Below are 18,883 nucleotides of genomic sequence, written 5' to 3' on the forward strand. Positions count from 1 at the left end.
GAGGGTATCACAACTCTAAGGGGAACCTGTCTGGTGCCCAGAGGCCATTGTTTGTCTCCCTTATTATGGAGGAAAAATCTACCTGCCTTTGCTGGAGGCTCTAGAGTGTTCCCTGGACTGGATGTGTTGCTCGAGGGCAAGAGCTGGCAAACCATGGCTTGAGGGGCCAGGTCTGCCTGTTTTTATGTTCCTGGGAACTAAGAATGGCTTTTAAATTTTTGAAAGGTTGTGAAAAAAGAAGGATGTGTGAGACCCTGTGGGGGTGGCATGCAGAACCAAAAATATTTACTATTTGGGCCTCTACACAGTGTCCCCTACTCTGGAGTAATGGTTCCGAAGAAACATGCCTGAGATTCACCTGGGGGGCTTCTCAAAACATGGATTATAGGGCACCCTCCCTAGAATTTCTAATTCTGTGGGGCTGGGATGGAGCCTGTGGATTTGTGTCTCTGGTAATTGTGATGCTGATGCTGTTGGTTTGCGGACCACTTTGAAGGAGCACTGCTCTGAAGAGAAAGGGGCTCCTCCTTGAGGTCAAAGTACTGACAGCAGTTTGATTTTTTTTTCCCCCATTAAAAAAAATTAAAATACAGTTCACCAAACATGAAATTCATCCTTTGAAAGATACAGTTCGGTGGTTTTTAGCATATTTGTAATGTCATGCAACTGTCATTACTCTCTAATTCCAGAATATTTTCGTTATTCCTGAAAGAAGCTCTGTACTCATTAGTAGTCATTCATTATATCCTCATCCCCCAGCCCCTGGCAACCTCTCATCTATCTTCTGTCACTCTGGATTAACCTATTCTGGACATTTCATATAGATGGACTCATACAGTATGTGGTCTTCTGTGTCTGACTTCTTTCACCCAGAGTATTTTCAAAGTTCAGCTATTCTGTAACATGTGCAGCTTAACTTGGGCTGATATCTGAGCAGAAAAGCCTATGTCTGTGGAGCTGGCTTCCTTGGGACAGGAGATTTGCCTTCAGCTTTGCTCAGTTCCAAAGGCAAATAGGAAAAACATTACCAGAGCTGGCCGGAACTCAGCAGCAATTCTGAGCTGAGGTTCTTTCAAGAATCTACAACCGTCTTACTTTTCCAGCTCCTTAAGCCTCCTGGCATTTCTCCTTTCTTCATAGACGATTACTCTTGGAAAAGTCGAGTAGAAAGTAACTGCCGTTTAGAGGCAGATTAAAAAGTTCATTCAAACTGCATCTCAGTTCTATCTTGTAAAAGCCTCCCATTTCTTTGAGTTGGCTCCTGTGAGGTGTGGAACGAGGTGATGAGGGTGACTAACATGCCTCAGGGTGAGAAGTTCTAGTTCAGATTGGGCACGGTGTCATGTCCCGTCCTGGAGCTCAGTTCGAGCTCAGGTAAACAGAGAAAAGGAAGTTGAGAAAGGACAGAATTCCTTTCTGTTTGTCAAATTGAAACCTTTGGAGTTGTCTAATGATAATGATGTATGGCCTTTTTTTTTTTTAATTAAAATTTTGTTGAAGTATAGTTGATTTATAGTGTTGTGTTAGTTTCAGGTGTCCGGCAAAGTCAATCAGTTATACATGTTCAGTTCAGTTCAGTCGCTCAGTCGTGTCCAACTCTTTGCAACCCCATGAATCGCAGCACGCCAGGTCTACCTGTCCATCACCAACTCCCGGAGTTCACTCAGACTCACGTCCATCGAGTCAGTGATACCATCCAGCCATCTCATCCTCTGTTATCCCCTTCTCCTCCTGCACCCAATCCCTCCCAGCATCAGAGTCTTTTCCAATGAGTCAACTCTTCACATGAGGTGGCCAAAGTACTGGAGTTTCAGCTTCAGCATCATTCCTTCCAAAGAAATCCCAGGGCTGATCTCCTTCAGAATAGACTGGATGGATCTCCTTGCAGTCCAAGGAACTCTCAAGAGTCTTCTCCAACACCACAGTTCAAAAGCATCAATTCTTCGGCACTCAGCCTTCTTCACAGTCCAACTCTCACATCCATACATGACCACAGGAAAAACCATAGCCTTGACTAGATGGACCTTTGTTGGCAAAGTAATGTCTCTGCTTTTGAATATGCTATCTAGTTTGGTCATAACTTTCCTTCCAAGGAGTAAGCATCTTTTAATTTCATGGCTGCAGTCACCATCTGCAGTGATTTTGGAGCCCCCCCAAAAATAAAGTCTGACACTGTTTCCACTGTTTCCACTGTTTCCCATCTATTTCCCATGAAGTGATGGGACCAGATGCCATGATCTTCGTTTTCTGAATGTTGAGCTTTAAGCCAACTTTTTCACTCTCCACTTTCACTTTCATCAAGAGGCTTTTTAGTTCCTCTTCACTTGCTGCCATAAGGGTGGTGTCATCTGCATATCTGAGGTTATTGCTATTTCTCCCAGCAATCTTGATTCCAGCTTGTGCTTCTTCCAGTCCAGCGTTTCTCATGAGGTACTCTGCATAGAAGTTAAATAAGCAGGGTGACAATATACAGCCTTGACGTACTCCTTTTCCTATTTGGAACCAGTCTGTTGTTCCATGTCCAGTTCTAACTGTTGCTTCCTGACCTGCATACAGATTTCTCAAGAGGCAGGTCAGGTGGTCTGGTATTCCCATCTCTTGAAGAATTTTCCACAGTTTATTGTGATCCACACCGTCAAAGGCTTTGGCATAGTCAATAAAGCAGAAATAGATGTTTTTCTGGAACTCTCTTGCTTTTTCCATGATCCAGCGGATGTTGGCAATTTGATCTCTGGTTCCTCTGCCTTTTCTAAAACCAGCTTGAACATCTGGAAGTTCACAGTTCACATATTGCTGAAGCCTGGCTTGGAGAATTTTGAGCATTACTAGCGTGTGAGATGAGTGCAATTGTGTGGTAGTTTGAGCATTCTTTGGCATTGCCTTTCTTTGGGATTGGAATGAAAACTGACCTTTTCCAGTCCTGTGGCCACTGCCGAGTTTTCCAAATTTGCTGGCATATTGAGTGCAGCACTTTCACAGCATCATCTTTCAGGATTTGCAAGAGCTCAACTGGAATTCCATCACTTCCACTAGCTTTGTTCGTAGTGATGCTTTCTAAGGCCCACTTGACTTCACATTCCAGAATGTCTGGCTCTAGATGAGTGATCACACCATCGTGATTATCTGGGTTGTGAAGATCTTTTTTGTACAGTTCTTCTGTGTATTCTTGCCATCTCTTCTTAATATCTTCTGCTTCTGTTAGGTCCGTACTATTTCTGTCCTTTATCGAGCCCATCTTTGCTTGAATATCCCCTTGGAATCTCTAATTTTCTTGAAGAGAGCTCTAGTCTTTCCCATTCTGTTGTTTTCCTCTATTTCTTTGCATTGATTGCTGAGGAAGGCTTTCTTATCTCTTCTTGCTATTCTTTGTAACTCTGCATTCAGATGCTTATATCTTTCCTTTTCTCCTTTGCTTTTCTCTTCTCTTCTTTTCACAGCTATTTGTAAGGCCTCCCCAGACAGCCATTTTGCTTTTTTGCATTTCTTTTCCATGGGGATGTATCTACTCTTTTTTAAGTTTCTTTTTCCATATAGGCCATCACAGAGTTTTGAGTCAAGTTCCCTCTGCTATACAGTAGGTCCTTATTAGTTATCTGTTTTATATATACTAGTGTGTATATGTCAATCCCAATCCCCCAATTTATCCCTTCCCTTGAATATTCCCTATTGATCGTAAGTTTGTTTTCTGCATCTGTGACTCTACTTCGGTTTTGTAAATGAGTTCATTTGGACCCTTCTTCTTCTTTTTTTTTTTTTTTTTAAGATTCTACTATAAGTGATATCATGGTATTTGTCTTCTGTGTCTGACTTATTTCACTGAATATGACAATCTCCCGATCCATCCATGTTGCTGCAAGTGGCATTATTTTGTTCTAGTTTTTGAAGGAACCTTCATGTTGTTCTCCATAACAGCTGTAGAAATTTACATTCCCACCAACAGTGTAGGAGGGTTCCCTTTACTCCATATCCTCTCCATCATTTTTTGTTTGTAGATTTTTTTTTTTTTTTGGATGATTATTCTGACTGGTGTGAGGGAATACCTCATTGTAGTTTTGGTTTGCATTTCTCTAACAATTAGTGATGTCAGGCATCTTTTTGTGTGCTTTTTGGCCACCTGGGATAACTGACTTTTTTGTGGAGGACTTAAAACTCCTTGAGGCTGGGATTGAGACTCTGCGCTAAGAGAATAATATGGCCCCTGCCTGTTATTCAATCTTTTCTTCTCCTCTAGGGAGTTTGATTGTGGAATGGATGCATTTCTAAGAAATTTAAGATTGGCAAAAATACTTGTCACTCTTTGCAGCACTTGGGAAAGTAGGATCAACATAGAGACAGAACCAATTTCTTCACTTACTTGTTTCCTACTTTGCCACCATTTAAGCCAAGAACAAACTCCCTTGGGCTCAGCTGTGGCTACACCCGGCCAGGCTCTAAAATGCTTTGGCAGGCTTTTGAGAGGAAATTGTCAGCTAAAGGAAGCTGGCTTGTCTGCTCTGAGTCTTCATTTGTTTATTTTCCCAATATTGATGGAGCTCATGGTTGGGCCCTGTACATGGTTGTAGGGATTTCTTTTTTAAAAAAGAAAAATGAGTAAGACGTGGTATGGCCATACAAAAAGCTATAAATCTAGTGGGAAGGGTCAGGCAGGTAGAAACTAGATACACTGTGTGGTGTTTTGTGAATTCAGAAGAAAAAAGAGGGCAGGAGCTGGGAATTTATAAAGGGGAAACTGTATGTGTATTTGGGCTTCCCTGGTGGCTCAGATGGTAAAGAATGAGCCCACAACACAGGAGACCTGGCTTCCATCCCTGGGTTGGGAAGATGCCCTGGAGGAAGGCATGGCAACCCAGTCCAGTATTCTTGCTTGGAGAATCCTCATGGACAAAAGAGCCTAGCGGGCTACAGTCCATGGGGTCCCAAAGAGGGGGACACGACTGAGCTAATAAGCACAGCATAATGTGTAAATGAAGTTGTGTGCTGTCTAGCATAGTACGCTGAGGATCTCTTAACTGTGGGGAATGAGCAGAGCGTGCAGAAAACGTAGTGGCAGCAGGTGAGATAAAGAAGTATGCAGGGGCCAGGACACAGAAAGGACCGTACTGATAAGGTCAGATGATAAATTCTGTAGGTAGTTGAAGTATTTTGAGAGGGGAAGTCCTGAGACAATGATATTTGCTTTTAGGTAGTAGAGCACCCGTGTTCTGACCTGTGAAATAAATTCAAGAGGGAAGAATTAGCAACCGGCTGGGCAACAGGAAGCCTGTCTGTATTTAGCCAGAAAATGAGAAAACAGGTTGAAACACTGGAGCTATTTCTGAGGTACAGTCAATAGAATTTCCTCCCTCGAGTACTTGGGTTGACAAAGCACTGTGCCTTAGGTAAAGATACTATCTGACATGGAATTCAAATTGACCCAAGCTGCTGCTTGAGCAATTTGAGACCAAGAGAGGGACCGACCTGGTACTGGGGCTGTGTTTAAAGACAAAAAACATCAAGAGATTTTTAGATTATAGTAGCCTTTTTCTTTGAGAGCGCCCGGTTACTTTCTAAAAGTAACTTATTTTCCAACACCTTTTAGAATTACCAAACCTCTTCTCTTTGCTAAACCGTGGAAATCTAGTAGTTCCGCCACACTCAAGATGGTAAACACCAGACTTAGACTTTTCAACCCACGTTTTGGATGGTCCCGCCCCCCGTCGGAGGTACTTCCGCCACTCTCTGCGCAGCGAACGCATTTATACCGCCTCCCTGCTCTCAAGATGGCCCGGCTTCCTCCTACTTTCCATTGGCTGAATTTCTCCGATTTTCCGTCCTCATAAGGAGGCGGAACTTCGATTTGATCGACAGCTTTTTAAACCAATGGACGAAGGGCAAGGGCCAATGAAGCGTAGGAACTGGAGAACCACCCCAGTGTCTGGGAGGGCGTTTGGGCTGGGGCGGGGTGAAGCGGAGCCGGAAACGGGAGGGGAGAGTGAAACAGGAAAAGAAGGGAAGAAGGAAGAACAGGGAAGAGGAGGAGAGGGAGGAGGAGGAGGGAGGTGGCGGCGCCGTGGCGGAGGAGCAGGAGCAGGAGGGGGATGGCGAGGAGAAGGCTCCTGGGTGGCATGGCGCTCCTGCTCCTCCAGGCGCTGCCCAGCCCCGTGTCAGTCAGGGCTGAACCCCCGCAGGTAAGGGGGAGGGTCGTGTGGCGGCCTGAGGGGCCAGGCTGGGGGCCTCGGGGTCGCTGAGGCGTGGCTGGAGAGGGCCTGAAGGAACGTTGTTACCAAGAGTTGCGGGCTCCTGAGACGGTCACCCATGCTTGAGTGGACAGGATCTGAGGGGGCGTCGATGTCTAGCCGAGGGACACCTGTGACGGTTTTGGTATCAGGGAGGAGGCAGAGGCATGCTGCCAAGTGAGTTGAGGGGCGTTTGAGGCGGCAGTTCAGTCAGGTGGGCCGGGAATGATTGTGAGTGGATAGTGGTATCAGGCGGGGCGTGTGTGGGGTGCGCATTCGTGTCCTCCAGTGGAGCAGGTCTGTGAGGCAGCGGTGCCGCGTGTCCGTCGGTGCGGGTAGGGGTACGTGGGTTATTGAGCCGGGCTGAGAGGGCGGACGGGCTGAGAGGATACCTATTTCCAGCTGGATCGGGGTATGTTCTAGGGGCCTCTTACCCCATTTTAAGTGGTGTTGGAGGCGGGACTCTCGGAAGGCAGGTGGGATGAAGTAGCCTGGGACCCCTCAGCAGCAGCGCACACCTGAGCTGTAACAAGTTCTTACTATTAGGTTGACTGGCCTGGGGAAGCCAGTGACTGATGCTATTCTGGGCCAGCTCAGAGTTTTGAGCAAAGGATGGTGCTGATGCCAATATGGTCAACAAATGGAGCACCCTAGCTTTTCTTGCTAGGTGGCTTGTTCAGATTTCAGCCGCTGCTGGCATTTCGAAACTCTTAATGGGAGCGTTACCCTTGGTGCCAAGTTGGGTGGGGTGCAGTGGGGGGAATCACCCTCCTTCCCTTCTTTGCATTTGGCAAGGCTTTACCTTTCTGTTTTCTCTGTCTCTTCAGAAAGGCCTACACACACAGACACACACAGAGCAAGATGACAGAATCTATATAGTATAGCTTAGCACTTGAACTTGGTGTGGTCAAGAGTAGAAGCAGAATGCCAGCGAAAATGCTTACCGTTTTTCCTAGGAATTTATGACCATCATGTTATGCCCATTAGTATCCTCTATTTAAAACATTAATTTTTTTTAAGTGAGGTAAAATTTATAAAACATAAATCATTTAAAACCATTTGACCATTTTACAGTGAACAATTCAGTGGTGTTTAGTCCATTCACAGTGTGGAGCAACCGCTGCCTCGATCTAGTCCCAGAATATTTTCATCACCTGGGAAGAAAACCCACTATCATTAAGCAGTTCCTCCCTGTTTCGCCTCCCCACAGCCCCTGGCAAACATCAGTCTACTTTCTGTGTCCATAGATTTATCTATTCAGCATATTCCATGTAAATGGAATCTTACAATATATGACCTTTTGTATCTGGCTTATTTCCCTTAGCATAAAGTTTTCAAGGATTATTCACATTGTAGCATGTATTTCTTTCCTTTTTTATGGGTGAATAATATTCCAGTGTGTGGCTCTTCCAGAATTTGCTGTTTCATCTGTCTGTGGAAGTATCACCTGCTCTTCTCAAAGACTATATTTATGTATATTAGAAATTACATGTGAAAGGAGCAGAGCTCATTTTCTAGCCCAGCACATTCCCTTTTCTTGGGCTGGGACTCTTCTGTTCTAGCCTTTGTTGGGGTTCTTTCTTTTCTTAGTTAAAATCATAAACTGGCAGGAGAAATAAGTTTTCTTTATTAGAAAAGTTACTGCCCTTAGGACTGGTCAAGCTAAGAAGTGTAGATATTGAGTAAAATATAGAACAAAATGTTGCTTTTCCTTTACACCTGCACTTAAATATCTCTAAAGACTGTTCCCAATAACCAGTAATTAGCATTACTAGGGGGTTGATTTAGGAACAGTGCAGGCTTTGGAGCTGGGTTCCCTGGGCCTGTGGACTGCATCTCCCTAGTGGAGAGCAGTGATTGTCGTCTGGTGGGAACCAGATCCATTTCTTTAACTGAATGGAAAATGGCGGTTCCTTCCCAGGTCATGGAAGCCTAGGAGGTGGAGAGAAGATGTGGAAGGGATCCTCAGTGTAATGCCCTAGTTGCCATTTGTGGATCATAGGCTGTTTGCTTATCATCTCTCTGGCACTTCCGATACTTACTTGGGGGACAGGGCGGCTTTTGTACTTTGTTCCGTTTGGATGGATGCTAACACTGGATGGCAGCTATTAGGTTGTTACAGGTTCTGCAGAGAAGGGAAAGTTTCTGAAATGAGTAGTCTATCCCCCTGACCCTTTCCCCCGAACACTCCTGCCTTCATCTTATAGACTCTCTTTCTCAGTTATCTATGGTGAGAATTGTTTTGTGAATTTTAACCTTTGAAATGGAAGTTACTCTATAATAATTAACTCTGAATCCCCCACAATTTAGTCAATTTAGTTTTTGGTTTTTGTTGATTTTTTTTTTTTTTTGGTTTACAGAAATCAGTGAAGAAAAAAAAAAATTAGAGACCACTTGGTATAGGATGTACTTCAGGTACTCGCTGTCCTTGTTTCAACAAGTAGCTTCTGGCTAGCTCTGAATTGAGGACTCTCTGTACTCTTTCCGTATTGAAAGTGGTATGGGTACCTCATTGCATTTTTTTTCTCTTGACATGGCTCTATCAGATACAATCTTTTTAATTGAAGTCCATTCTAAAGGAGATCAGTCCTATGTGTTGGAAGGACTGATGCTAAAGCTGAAACTCCAATACTTGGGCCACCTCATGCGAAGAGTTGACTCATTGGAAAAGACTCTGATGCTGGGAGGGATTGGCGGCAGGAGAAGGGGATAACAGAGGATGAGATGGCTGGATGGCATCACCGACTCCATCGATGGACATGAGTTTGAGTGAACTCCAGGAGTTGGTGATGGAGAGGGAGGCCTGGCGTGCTGCGATTCATGGGGTCGCAAAGAGTTGGACACGACTGAGCAACTGAACTGAACTGAATTTATTTACAATGTTGTGTTAGTTTCTGGTGTACAGCAAAGTGATTCAGTTATGTATATATGTGTGTGTATCTCAGCTCCCTGGTTGCTCAGACAGTAAAGAATCTGCCTGCAATGCAGAAGACCCAAGTCCCTGGATCAGAAAGATCCCTGGAGAAGGAAATGGCCACCCACTCCAGTATTCTTGCCTGGAGAATTCCATGGACAGAGGAGCCTGGTGGGCTACAGTTCATAGGATCGCAAAGAGTCAGACAAGACTGAGTGATTAACACACACACGTGTGTGTACATTTGTGTGTACACATGTGTATATACATACGTGTCTATAAACACACACATGCATATATGTATATACAGATAAATTCTTTTTCATAATACAATCTCTTTTAAAAACCTGCATTTCATATCAGATAATATTGGGCAGCTTTCTTTCTCTGGTTCCAGTTCTGCACTAGAACAATTATTTCCTGCCATCCTGGCCCAGATAAGTTCATCAGTTTAATTCCCTCTGTGATTAGGAACTTAGACTTAATTCTCCTGTAGATCCTTGCAACTCAGATGTGATTCTGTGAATCTATAAAGAATAAAAAAAGCTGTGGCGTCTCCAAACAGGAAGGCCTTGACATTTGCCTCTTTCTGAATTATGATGGAGATACAGAGTTTCTTTCTTTCTCTTGTTGGTTAGATTCAACTGGAAAAATCTGACTGTAGTATTTAAAGCTTTAGTAGAAATGTCTTTTTCCATAAAGTGATCCAACCGATAGGTTGGGCGCAAATCTGTAGGGATGTGGTCCTTACCTTCCCTCTGCCATGCTTCAAACTTTGAGTTGGACAGGGGCCCTAGCTCATGGTTTGTTTTTTCCCACCATACCCCCAATAGTGTATCCCTTCCCCCCACCATTACTTGTTTCTGCTGCCCTAGTTCTCAGTCCAGAAGCCCTGCTCCACTCTTCTTTCCTAGCTACAGCATTATAGTGCGACCACCCTCATTCCTTCTCGTAGAATAGTGAGTTATGAGACTTTCAAATTCTTATCCTCTTTCTTTCTCTTTCTTAGCCTATTTTATACACCAAAGTGAGCAGTTGTCTAAAATCAACACCATGAGTTGCTTATGTAAATCCTTTCAGTAGACTCCAGCAAACATTTACTTAAACGTTCGTTCTTTGCAGCAGGCCATTGTTATTCCTAGGCACTGCTGCTGCTGCTGCTAAATCGCTTCAGTCATGTCTGACTCTGTGCGACCCCATGGACAGCAGCCTACCAGGCTCCCCCGTCCCTGGGATTCTCCAGGCAAGAGTACTGGAGTGGGGTGCCATTTCCTTCTCCAATGCATGAAAGTGAAAAGTGAAAATGAAGTCACTCAGTCATGTCTGACTCTTAGCGACCCCATGGACTGCAGCCTACCAGGCTCCTCCGCCCATGGGATTTTCCAGGCAAGAGTACTAGAGTGGGGTGCCATTAGGCACTGGGAACCCTCAAATGAGTAACCAGCTCCCGGTTCTCAAGGAGATGATAATCTTGTGAGAAAGACAGATAACAAACACTGATTAGTAATCTGGAGGGATCAGTGCTGTAGTGGTTGTTCAGTTGCTCAGTCATATCTGACTCTGCGACCCCATGGACTGCAGCATGCTAGGCTTCCTTGTCCTTCGCTATCTCCCAGAGTTTGCTCCAACTCATGTCCATTGAGTCAGTGATGCCATCCAACCATCTCATCCTCTGTCGTCCCCTTCTCTTCCTGCCTTCAGTTTTTCCCAGCATCAGCATTCTTTTCCAATGAATCAGCTCTTTGCATCAGGTGGCCAAAGTATTGGAGCTTCAGCATCAGTCCTTCTGGTGACTATTCAGGACTGATTTCCTTTAGGGTCAACTGGTTTGATCTCCTTGCTGTCCAAGGGTCTTAAGGATTGTAACGAGTCCCTATAATGGGAGTGCATGCAAAGGACTATGGGAACCATGGCTAGGACTGGGGGAAGGTGGGGATTTAGGGAATGCTTCATAGAGGAAGGACAGGGCTTTCTAGGTTGATAAGATTAAGTAGGATGTCTGTGGACCAGCAAGTGGGGGTTGGAGGTGGTTATTCCAGTATGAAAGAGTGGGAATGGAGTTTTTGGAAGAGGCACACAGTCTGTGGTGGAAGCTTTGCCTGTGGGTGTGCAGAGCACTGTGAGAGTAGGTTGAGACTTGAAAGGTGGGCTGCAGTTAGATGGTAAGGAGGCCTTCTATCCATTGTTGAAGCAGTGCTGTCCAGTAGAACTTATATGATGTTGGAAATCATCTGTATCTGTCCTGTCCATGTGTGGCTACTAAACACTTAAAATGTGACTAGGATAACTGAGAAACTGAATTTTTAATGACATTTAATTTTTTCATATCAACTTTATTGAAGATAATTCACTGGGCAAAGAATTCATGCTTTTAAAGTGTACAGAAAATATATTTTTTCAGTAAGTCACAGGGTTGTGTAAGCATCTCTACTATGTAATTTTAGAATATTTTCATCGCTCCACACAGAAACTGCATAACCATTAGCAGGCCTTCCCCATTATACCCCTTCCTCCTCCGGCCCCTGCAACTACTAATCTACCTTCTGTCTCTTTGGATTTGCCCATTGTGGACATTCTGTATAAATAGAGTCATATACCATGTGGTCTTTTGTAACTGGCTTCTTTCACTTAGCATCATGTTTTCAAGTTTCTTCCATGTTGATGTATTGGTATTTATTTGCATGTATCAGCATTTCATTCCCTTTTTTATGGCCAATATTCAGTTGTATGAATGTACCATATTTTATTTATCCATTCATCAGTTGATGGACATTTGGGCTGTTTCCCCTTTTGGGCTATTATGAATAATGCTGCTGTGTACATGCATGTACATGTTTTTATGTAGATATGTTTTCATTTCTCTTGGGTATGTACCTAATAGTGAAATTGCTGGGTCTAATAAGTCTTTGTGTAACCTTTTGAGGAACTGCCAGACTGTTTTCCAGAAGTCTGGAATGATATGGTATGATATTGTGGCTGCTGCTGCTGCTAAGTTGCTTCAGTCGTGTCCAACTCTATGCGACCCCATAGACGGCAACCCACCAGGCTCCCCCGTCCCTGGGATTTTCCAGGCAAGAACACTGGAGTGGGTTTCCATTTCCTTCTCCAATGCATGAAAGTGAAAAGTGAAAGTGAAGTCGCTCAGTCGTGTCCAACCCTCAGCGACCTCATGGACTGCAGCCTTCCAGGCTCCTCCGTCCACGGGATTTTCCAGGGAAGAGTACTGGAGTGGGGTGCCATTGCTTTCTCCGGATATTGTGGCTACTGACCACCTATTAGATAATGCAGATCTAACAGTTTTCCAGTGTGGAGCTGGAATATGGTCTAATGTAGTGGTGGAGTCATGGGCTGTGGGGGCAGACTATGTGAGTTCCAAACTTGATTCTTCCACTTACTATCCTTGAGCAAAGTATTTAACTTTTTTGTGCCTCAGTTTCCTCATCTGTAAAATGGGGATAGTAATAGCATGTACCTTATAGATTTGTTGGGAGGTGAAAAGACATACTGTATGTAAAGCTTTTGGAGTATACTTAATGGTTATTAAATATAATAATACTTATCCCATGGACAGAGGACCCTGGTAGGCTACAGTCCATGGGGTTGCAAAGAGTTGGACACGACTGAGTGACTTCACTTCACCACTACTATTATTTTTGAGGGTCCTCAGAGTTCATTGTGACTGGTAAGTTGGTGTTACCTCTCAAACGAGGTTCAGAAACTGAGATTTGGGGAGTTTCAAGTGACTTCCTTGATCCTGTTTTATATCTGAGTTTAAGTTCGATTCTGATCTTTTACTTGTGTAGGTAACTTTTCATGGTGAACCTATGTAGAGTGGTATTCTCAATTGGAAACAATTTTTCCTGAGGACATTTGTCAGTGTCTGGAATCTTTTTTTTTTTTTTTAAGTATTTATTTTTGGCTGCATCGAGCTCTAGTTGTAGCACTCTGGCTTTCTTGTTGAAGTACTCAGGCTCAGTTATTGTGGTGTGTGGGCTTGCTCCAGGGCATGTGGGATCTTAGTTCCCTGACCAGGAATGGAACCCACATACCCAGCATTGCATGAGAGTTTCTTAACCACTGAACCACCAGGAAAGTCCCTGGAAACATGTGATTGTCATAACTCAGGAGCGCTACTGGCGTCTGTTGTGTGAAGGCCAGGGGTGCTGCTAAACGTTGAGTGTAGTCCCCCCACAACAGAGAATTGTCTGGCCCAAAATGTCAGTAGTGCCAAGGTGGAGGAACCCTTGTGTGGTACCTGCTTTCCCCTCACCGGCTCCTGTTTGGCATCTTGGGATTTGAGGTCAGCTTTCCTATGAAGAGATGTGTGTGAGATAACCTCTGACAACAAATTTCAGGTGGGACAGTTTAAAGCTTTGATGTTCTGAATCCTGATTAGTCTCTGTCGTGTTGATGTGCGTTACCAATCAGCTTCGCTTTGTCAGCCAACATCAACAGTTTTGACAAAAGCACATTTTTTTCAGTCTGTGGTTCAGTAAGCAGGTGAGCCTCCCTCAGTCACCCCATCTTGAACTTTCTTTCCTCTCACTTTGGTCTACCCTTGTGGTTTCACTTTAAGAACATGTTTGTTTTCGCCCCAGTGAAAGCGGGATGGCCAGTCACTTCCTTTTCTGTGTCCTCCATGGTCCCATAATCAGTCTGAACTGAGTCATGTTCTTAGAACTTTTTCCTTTGCTCATTCCAAGTCTTCACTCTCCTCTCATTTTTGGCCTCACAAATGTTAGTTCTCACACACGCTCAGCCTGTAGAAACCATTAGATGTCCTCCGGTCGCCACGATGGAAGCTCACGGTCCTGGACCTCAGCGGGACTGTGTCTGGAGGAGAGTCCTTTTGCCAGGCCCCAGGACGCAGCTCATCTGTGGATACCGGGCACAGGCTCACTACTCTGTGGGTGCTGTGGGGAACTTAGATGGCTTTGGATTTAAAATTCCAATTGCTGTAGAATGCCTGGCCAAGTCACGCACCTGAGGGCCTCTTTCTTTCTTGCCTAAGTAGCTGGACTGATGTTTGAGGGACCATGAAGACCAGGTAGTCCAGTGACGCGGGTTCATTCTTTGCCCTGCAGCCTCAATGGTAGTCTTTGTTGGGGCCACTGAGCCTACTCTGACCACACAGTGTGGCCACTGGGTGACAAGGAGTGTGGTGACAGTGGGTCTGGGTGACCTGTCTGCTCAGCAGCACACAACAGAGCCGTGGGCACTGCCCTTTTGGCCCATCCTTTACAGATCCACTAGGTGGAGCAAAGTCTGGCCAAAAACCCACATGCAATGTGGAAACCACAAACAAATACAAATAAATCCAGAATACTGCAACCTGGGAGGTAAGGAAAAGGGAAACAAATCGCATTCTATTGAATTCTGCAGCTTGTTGATACAATTATGGGCTTTCCCAGTGTGGGAATTAAAGTCCGTCATCCTCTCATACTTGTGAGTCTTGCCCGGATGGGGTTTTTTTGGATCCTCTCACTCACTCAGCTACATTCCCATAGCCGGATTTATTTACTTTTGGTTTTCATCTTTCCATACTTGCTTCTGTGGGACAGCAGATGAGCTGTGTATCTTCTATTCCTGGTGCCACAGGAATGAGATGTGAGGGTGATCTCATAGTGTCACAGCTCAGTTTTGATTCACAATCTTAGGTGTTTTAAAGAATTTAAATTTGTTTTGGAAGAGATGAGAGTGAATGTAAGATGTTGTAAGAATATTTGTGGCTTGGAATTCTGGATCTTAGAGTGAAGTTATAAAAGAATATCTGTTTTGATTTTTAAATATGGAGCAAGACAGATTATGTTGTAACACTATTTTATTATACATTCTTATAGATCAGAAGCATGCCGTTCATGGAGAAAATAATCATATTTTTCATAACTGTTCTTTGTTCCCCATTTAAAAATTATATTCCTCATGTAAGATTTCACCTGGCAATTTCACTCTGGTTGTGTTAAAAACCAATCAAACACAGAATGAAAGCACCATAGCTTAGTTTATCGATTGGATTTACATATTTGTGGTTTATTTGGGAGAGAAAGTTAATATTTGGCTTTCTGCACTGGGATGTTGGAGCACTGTAGCTCTTTGGGACTTGAATATAGAGTTGAATAGTGTAAGAAGTTCATCCTGTGTACTTCTTTCTATTTTCTTGAGCCCCTTGTTTTCAAATATGCAAATCCTCTTGCTGCTGCTGCTGCGGTGGATGGGGGCGAGGAGCAGAAAACCTGCTCTGGCCTGATTCAGCAGAAGGTCCACTCTGGCTGTCTCTCCCTTGCCTTTTTTAGACCTGATTGCTGCTTTTCTTTGGTCTTTAAGTTACGTTTTCATATCAGTTTTTAGTTACACAAAAATAATAATGGCTCATAACAATGGTAAGTAACAGAGAAATACAAAAATACTTAGAGGAAAAATTGAAAGTTTGTGGTTTGGTGTGTATTTTTGGTGGTTTTTCTGCTTATGCTGCATATTTATAGATACAGTAATATAACTCCTATGTATAAACTTATATACACATAAAATACATGAAATTGTTGGTATGGGTAGCATTCTTTGTTTTCTTTCATTTATTTTTTAAATTTTATTGGAGTATGTAATTTTATTGAATTTATACTATTGTGTTTCAGGTGTATAGCAGACCAAATCAGTTATACATATACACATATCCACTATTTTTTAGACTCTTTTCCCATGTGAGCCATTAGAGTATTGAATAGAATCTTTCATTTGTTTTTGAAACAAAAATGGATACTTTACATGTAGGATTTTAACAATATGCACTTCTTTTAAACCTTCATATATTGTAGATTTCTTTTCATATGGCGTGTATGCCTCATGATTTTTTTTTTTAATGCCTGTATGTTACTGCTTGAGATCATAAGTTATTTAACCACCTCTCCATTAATGAACATACATTGTGTCCAAGGTTCTGCATTTTCACACTGTGCTGTAGTGACCATTGTTGCACTTATTTCTGTCTGCAATTTGCTAGATTCCTAGAAGTGGAATTGGGGGTTATGGGATTATAACGTGTGGACATTTGGAATTCGGGGCCAAGAGTGCCAAGTTGCTTCCCAACACGGTTGTATCAGTTCACATTCCCATTAGTAGGGCTTACTTCCCCACACACATGAGTAACATTTCTTCACTGGCACCTTCTGCTTATCCTTGAAGATGTGTCTTCTGATTCTTAACACAGGCTTCTAGAGAACATTTCGGTTTACTTCCTCAAAGGCCTAGAGGTTTCCTCCCTGTCTGCAAACTGGTTGCTCCCTTTGCTGTGGAGCAGGATTCACCCAAGGGCAGTGGGCCTGTAGCCAGAGGAGGGTAGAAATGCCTGCTCATCTGCCAAAAGAAGTGGTTTGTGTTCCCCTCGAGAATGTCAGGCAGGTGGCCTGGAGCTGTTGGCCAGTTGCTGTGAGGCACACGAGTTTAATTTCAAGCCCAAACTACCACCCTTCAATGGTAGTATCCCAGAAGAAGAGATGCTTGAAACTGGCATTGTTGAGGAGTGCAGACTCTAGAGCCAGATTACTTCCATATAACCTTGGGCTAGTTAGTTAACTCAGTATCCTCATCTGTAAAATGGGATAATAGCACCTAGCCTATAGGCAGTACCTGCCACATAGTAATTACTGGGCAAATGTTAACCTTTGTTGCTGTTATTATTAATTATCTTAGCTCTGGTGAACATTAAGGCTTCCCCATTCCCTTACTGACACAAGATTTATTTTTGGTGGAGCGATTTAAGAATACATTTTGGTTTACTCCTTGTCCAAACTGAACATGAATCGCTTTACATACCATCCCCCTTGGCAATCAGGTGAGAGGTGTTTTTTCGCCATTTTATTTTGGACAGGAAAGTAGGACTTACTGGTGGGTATGAATAAGGAGGAGACAGCACCATGGCTCTCACGAGTGCAGGGGCTGCCATTTGTTCAGGGGGCCATGATTAGGGATGTATTTGACCCCACAGCCATCTGGGGTGAGCCGCTCTTCTGTGCCCATGTTTTCATCCTCATTAAACTTAGTGAATCCCCACTTCTTGAAGATGTGGATCTTCTGATGGCCAGGGAGCTTGAACTTGGCCCCGAGGAGGGCTTCGGTCATATGCTCCTTTTTCTGCTGCTTGGTGCGGATAGACATTATAATTTGGCCAACGTGGACCCTGACCACTGTGCCCTTTGGAAGGCCACTGGCCACTGAGGCCTTCCAAAGACACTGAGCCTACCTGTCTGGAACCTTGACTAGGGACAGCATGCCAGTCTTGAAGGTCCTGGAAAGGGCTGTCTCCAGGATCCCTTTGAGCAATCTTTTAGCACAGGCAACAGGCTGCATACACTACCGAGGAGGCTGCTGTTTGCAGCCTTTGCACCAGGCCCCCATGATCAGCTTAATTGGCTGCAAAACAATTGGTTTCTAATAGTAAAGTGTGAGATTATTTATTCTTAGAGAAGGTAAGTTAGGATATATGCTATTATTCTGATATACGTACCATTGTACCCTCTTGAGCAAGGAAAAGAGTGGGGGGTTTTGGATCATCGTTCATTCTGTCCCCAGCACTGCCACTTGCAGATCTGGCTGCTCTCAGCTCACAATGTACTGTACTGAGCTGAGGGGCTCCCTGAGGCTTCTTGACACCAGTCCCCAACCTCCATTTGGTACTTCCTGTTCTGAGTTGAGAGTGCTTTCTGAGGCTTGCTTTTATTTTATTTTTGAAATACAGCTTTTGTTGTTGAGTCACTCAGTCGCATCCAACTCTTTACGACCCTATGGACTGCAGGATGCCAGACCTAATACGGCTTTATTGAGATGTAATTCACATGCCATACAATTCACTCTTTTGGAATATACGATTCAGTGAGTTCTAGTATATTCACAAGTTTGGGCCACCATCACCACTATCTAATTTCAGAACATTTTCATCAATCACAAAAGAAGCGCTGTTATCAGCAGTCATTCCCACCCCTCCTTCCAAGATCCCCCAAATCCCTGGCAACCACTAATTGACTTTCTGTCTCTGTGGACTTGTCCATTCTGATCAATTCAGGTAAATGGAATCATACACCATGTGCTGTTTTATGACTGGCTTCTTTCACTTAGCATCGTGTTTTCAAGGTTCATCCATGTTGTAATGTGTCAGTAAGCCACTCCTTTTTAAAAAATTTTCATTGGAGTATAGTTGATTTACAATGTTGTGTTTCTCCGTGCATGTGTGCTTATTTGCTCAGTTGTGTCTGTCTGTGACCCCATTGACTGCCAGGCTCCTCTGTCTATGGCATTTTTTCTAGGCAAGAATACTGGAGTGGGTTGCCATTTCCTCCTGCAGGGGCACTTCCCGATCCAGGGATTGAACCCATGTCTCCTGCATTGCAGATGGATTCTTTACTGCTGAGCCATCAGGGAAGCTGGTGTTCATTTCTGCTGTACAGCAAAGTAAATCAGTTATCAGTTCAGTTCAGTCGTTCAGTCGTGTCTGACTCTTTGCAACCCCATGAATCGCAGCACGCCAGGCCTCCCTGTCCATCACCAACTCCCGGAGTTCACTCAGACTCACGTCTATCGAGTCAGTGATGCCATCCAGCCATCTCATCCTCTGGCGTCCCCTTCTCCTCCTGCCCCCAATCCCTCCCAGCATCATAGTCTTTTCCAGTGAGTCAGCTCTTCACATGAGGTGGCCAAAGCACTGGCGTTTCAGCTTTAGCATCAGTCCTTCCAAAGAGTACATATACCTATATCCACTCCTTTT

The 18,883-nt window shown here is 44.0% G+C and overlaps 1 protein-coding gene and 1 pseudogene across 2 annotated transcripts in view; one reads left to right on the top strand and one right to left on the bottom strand.

The window, feature by feature from the left end:
• The first annotated feature begins 5,964 nt into the window (after nt 1-5,964).
• WBP1L (WW domain binding protein 1 like) overlaps nt 5,965-18,883 on the top strand; it is a 61,108-nt gene continuing 48,189 nt past the window's right edge. The window contains exon 1 of one of the 2 annotated variants that reach the window (XM_025274156.3): nt 5,965-6,167. In XM_025274156.3, the coding sequence (XP_025129941.2) occupies nt 6,078-6,167 (90 nt within the window). In that variant the 5' untranslated portion in view covers nt 5,965-6,077. The remainder of the gene's footprint in view (nt 6,168-18,883) is intronic. The other variant, XM_006064897.4, reaches the window with a different exon arrangement.
• Nucleotides 17,419-17,541, bottom strand: LOC112581679 (annotated as a pseudogene).

The sequence above is a fragment of the Bubalus bubalis genome, chromosome 23, assembly GCF_019923935.1.
Source record: "Bubalus bubalis isolate 160015118507 breed Murrah chromosome 23, NDDB_SH_1, whole genome shotgun sequence".
Lineage (NCBI taxonomy): Eukaryota > Metazoa > Chordata > Mammalia > Artiodactyla > Bovidae > Bubalus > Bubalus bubalis.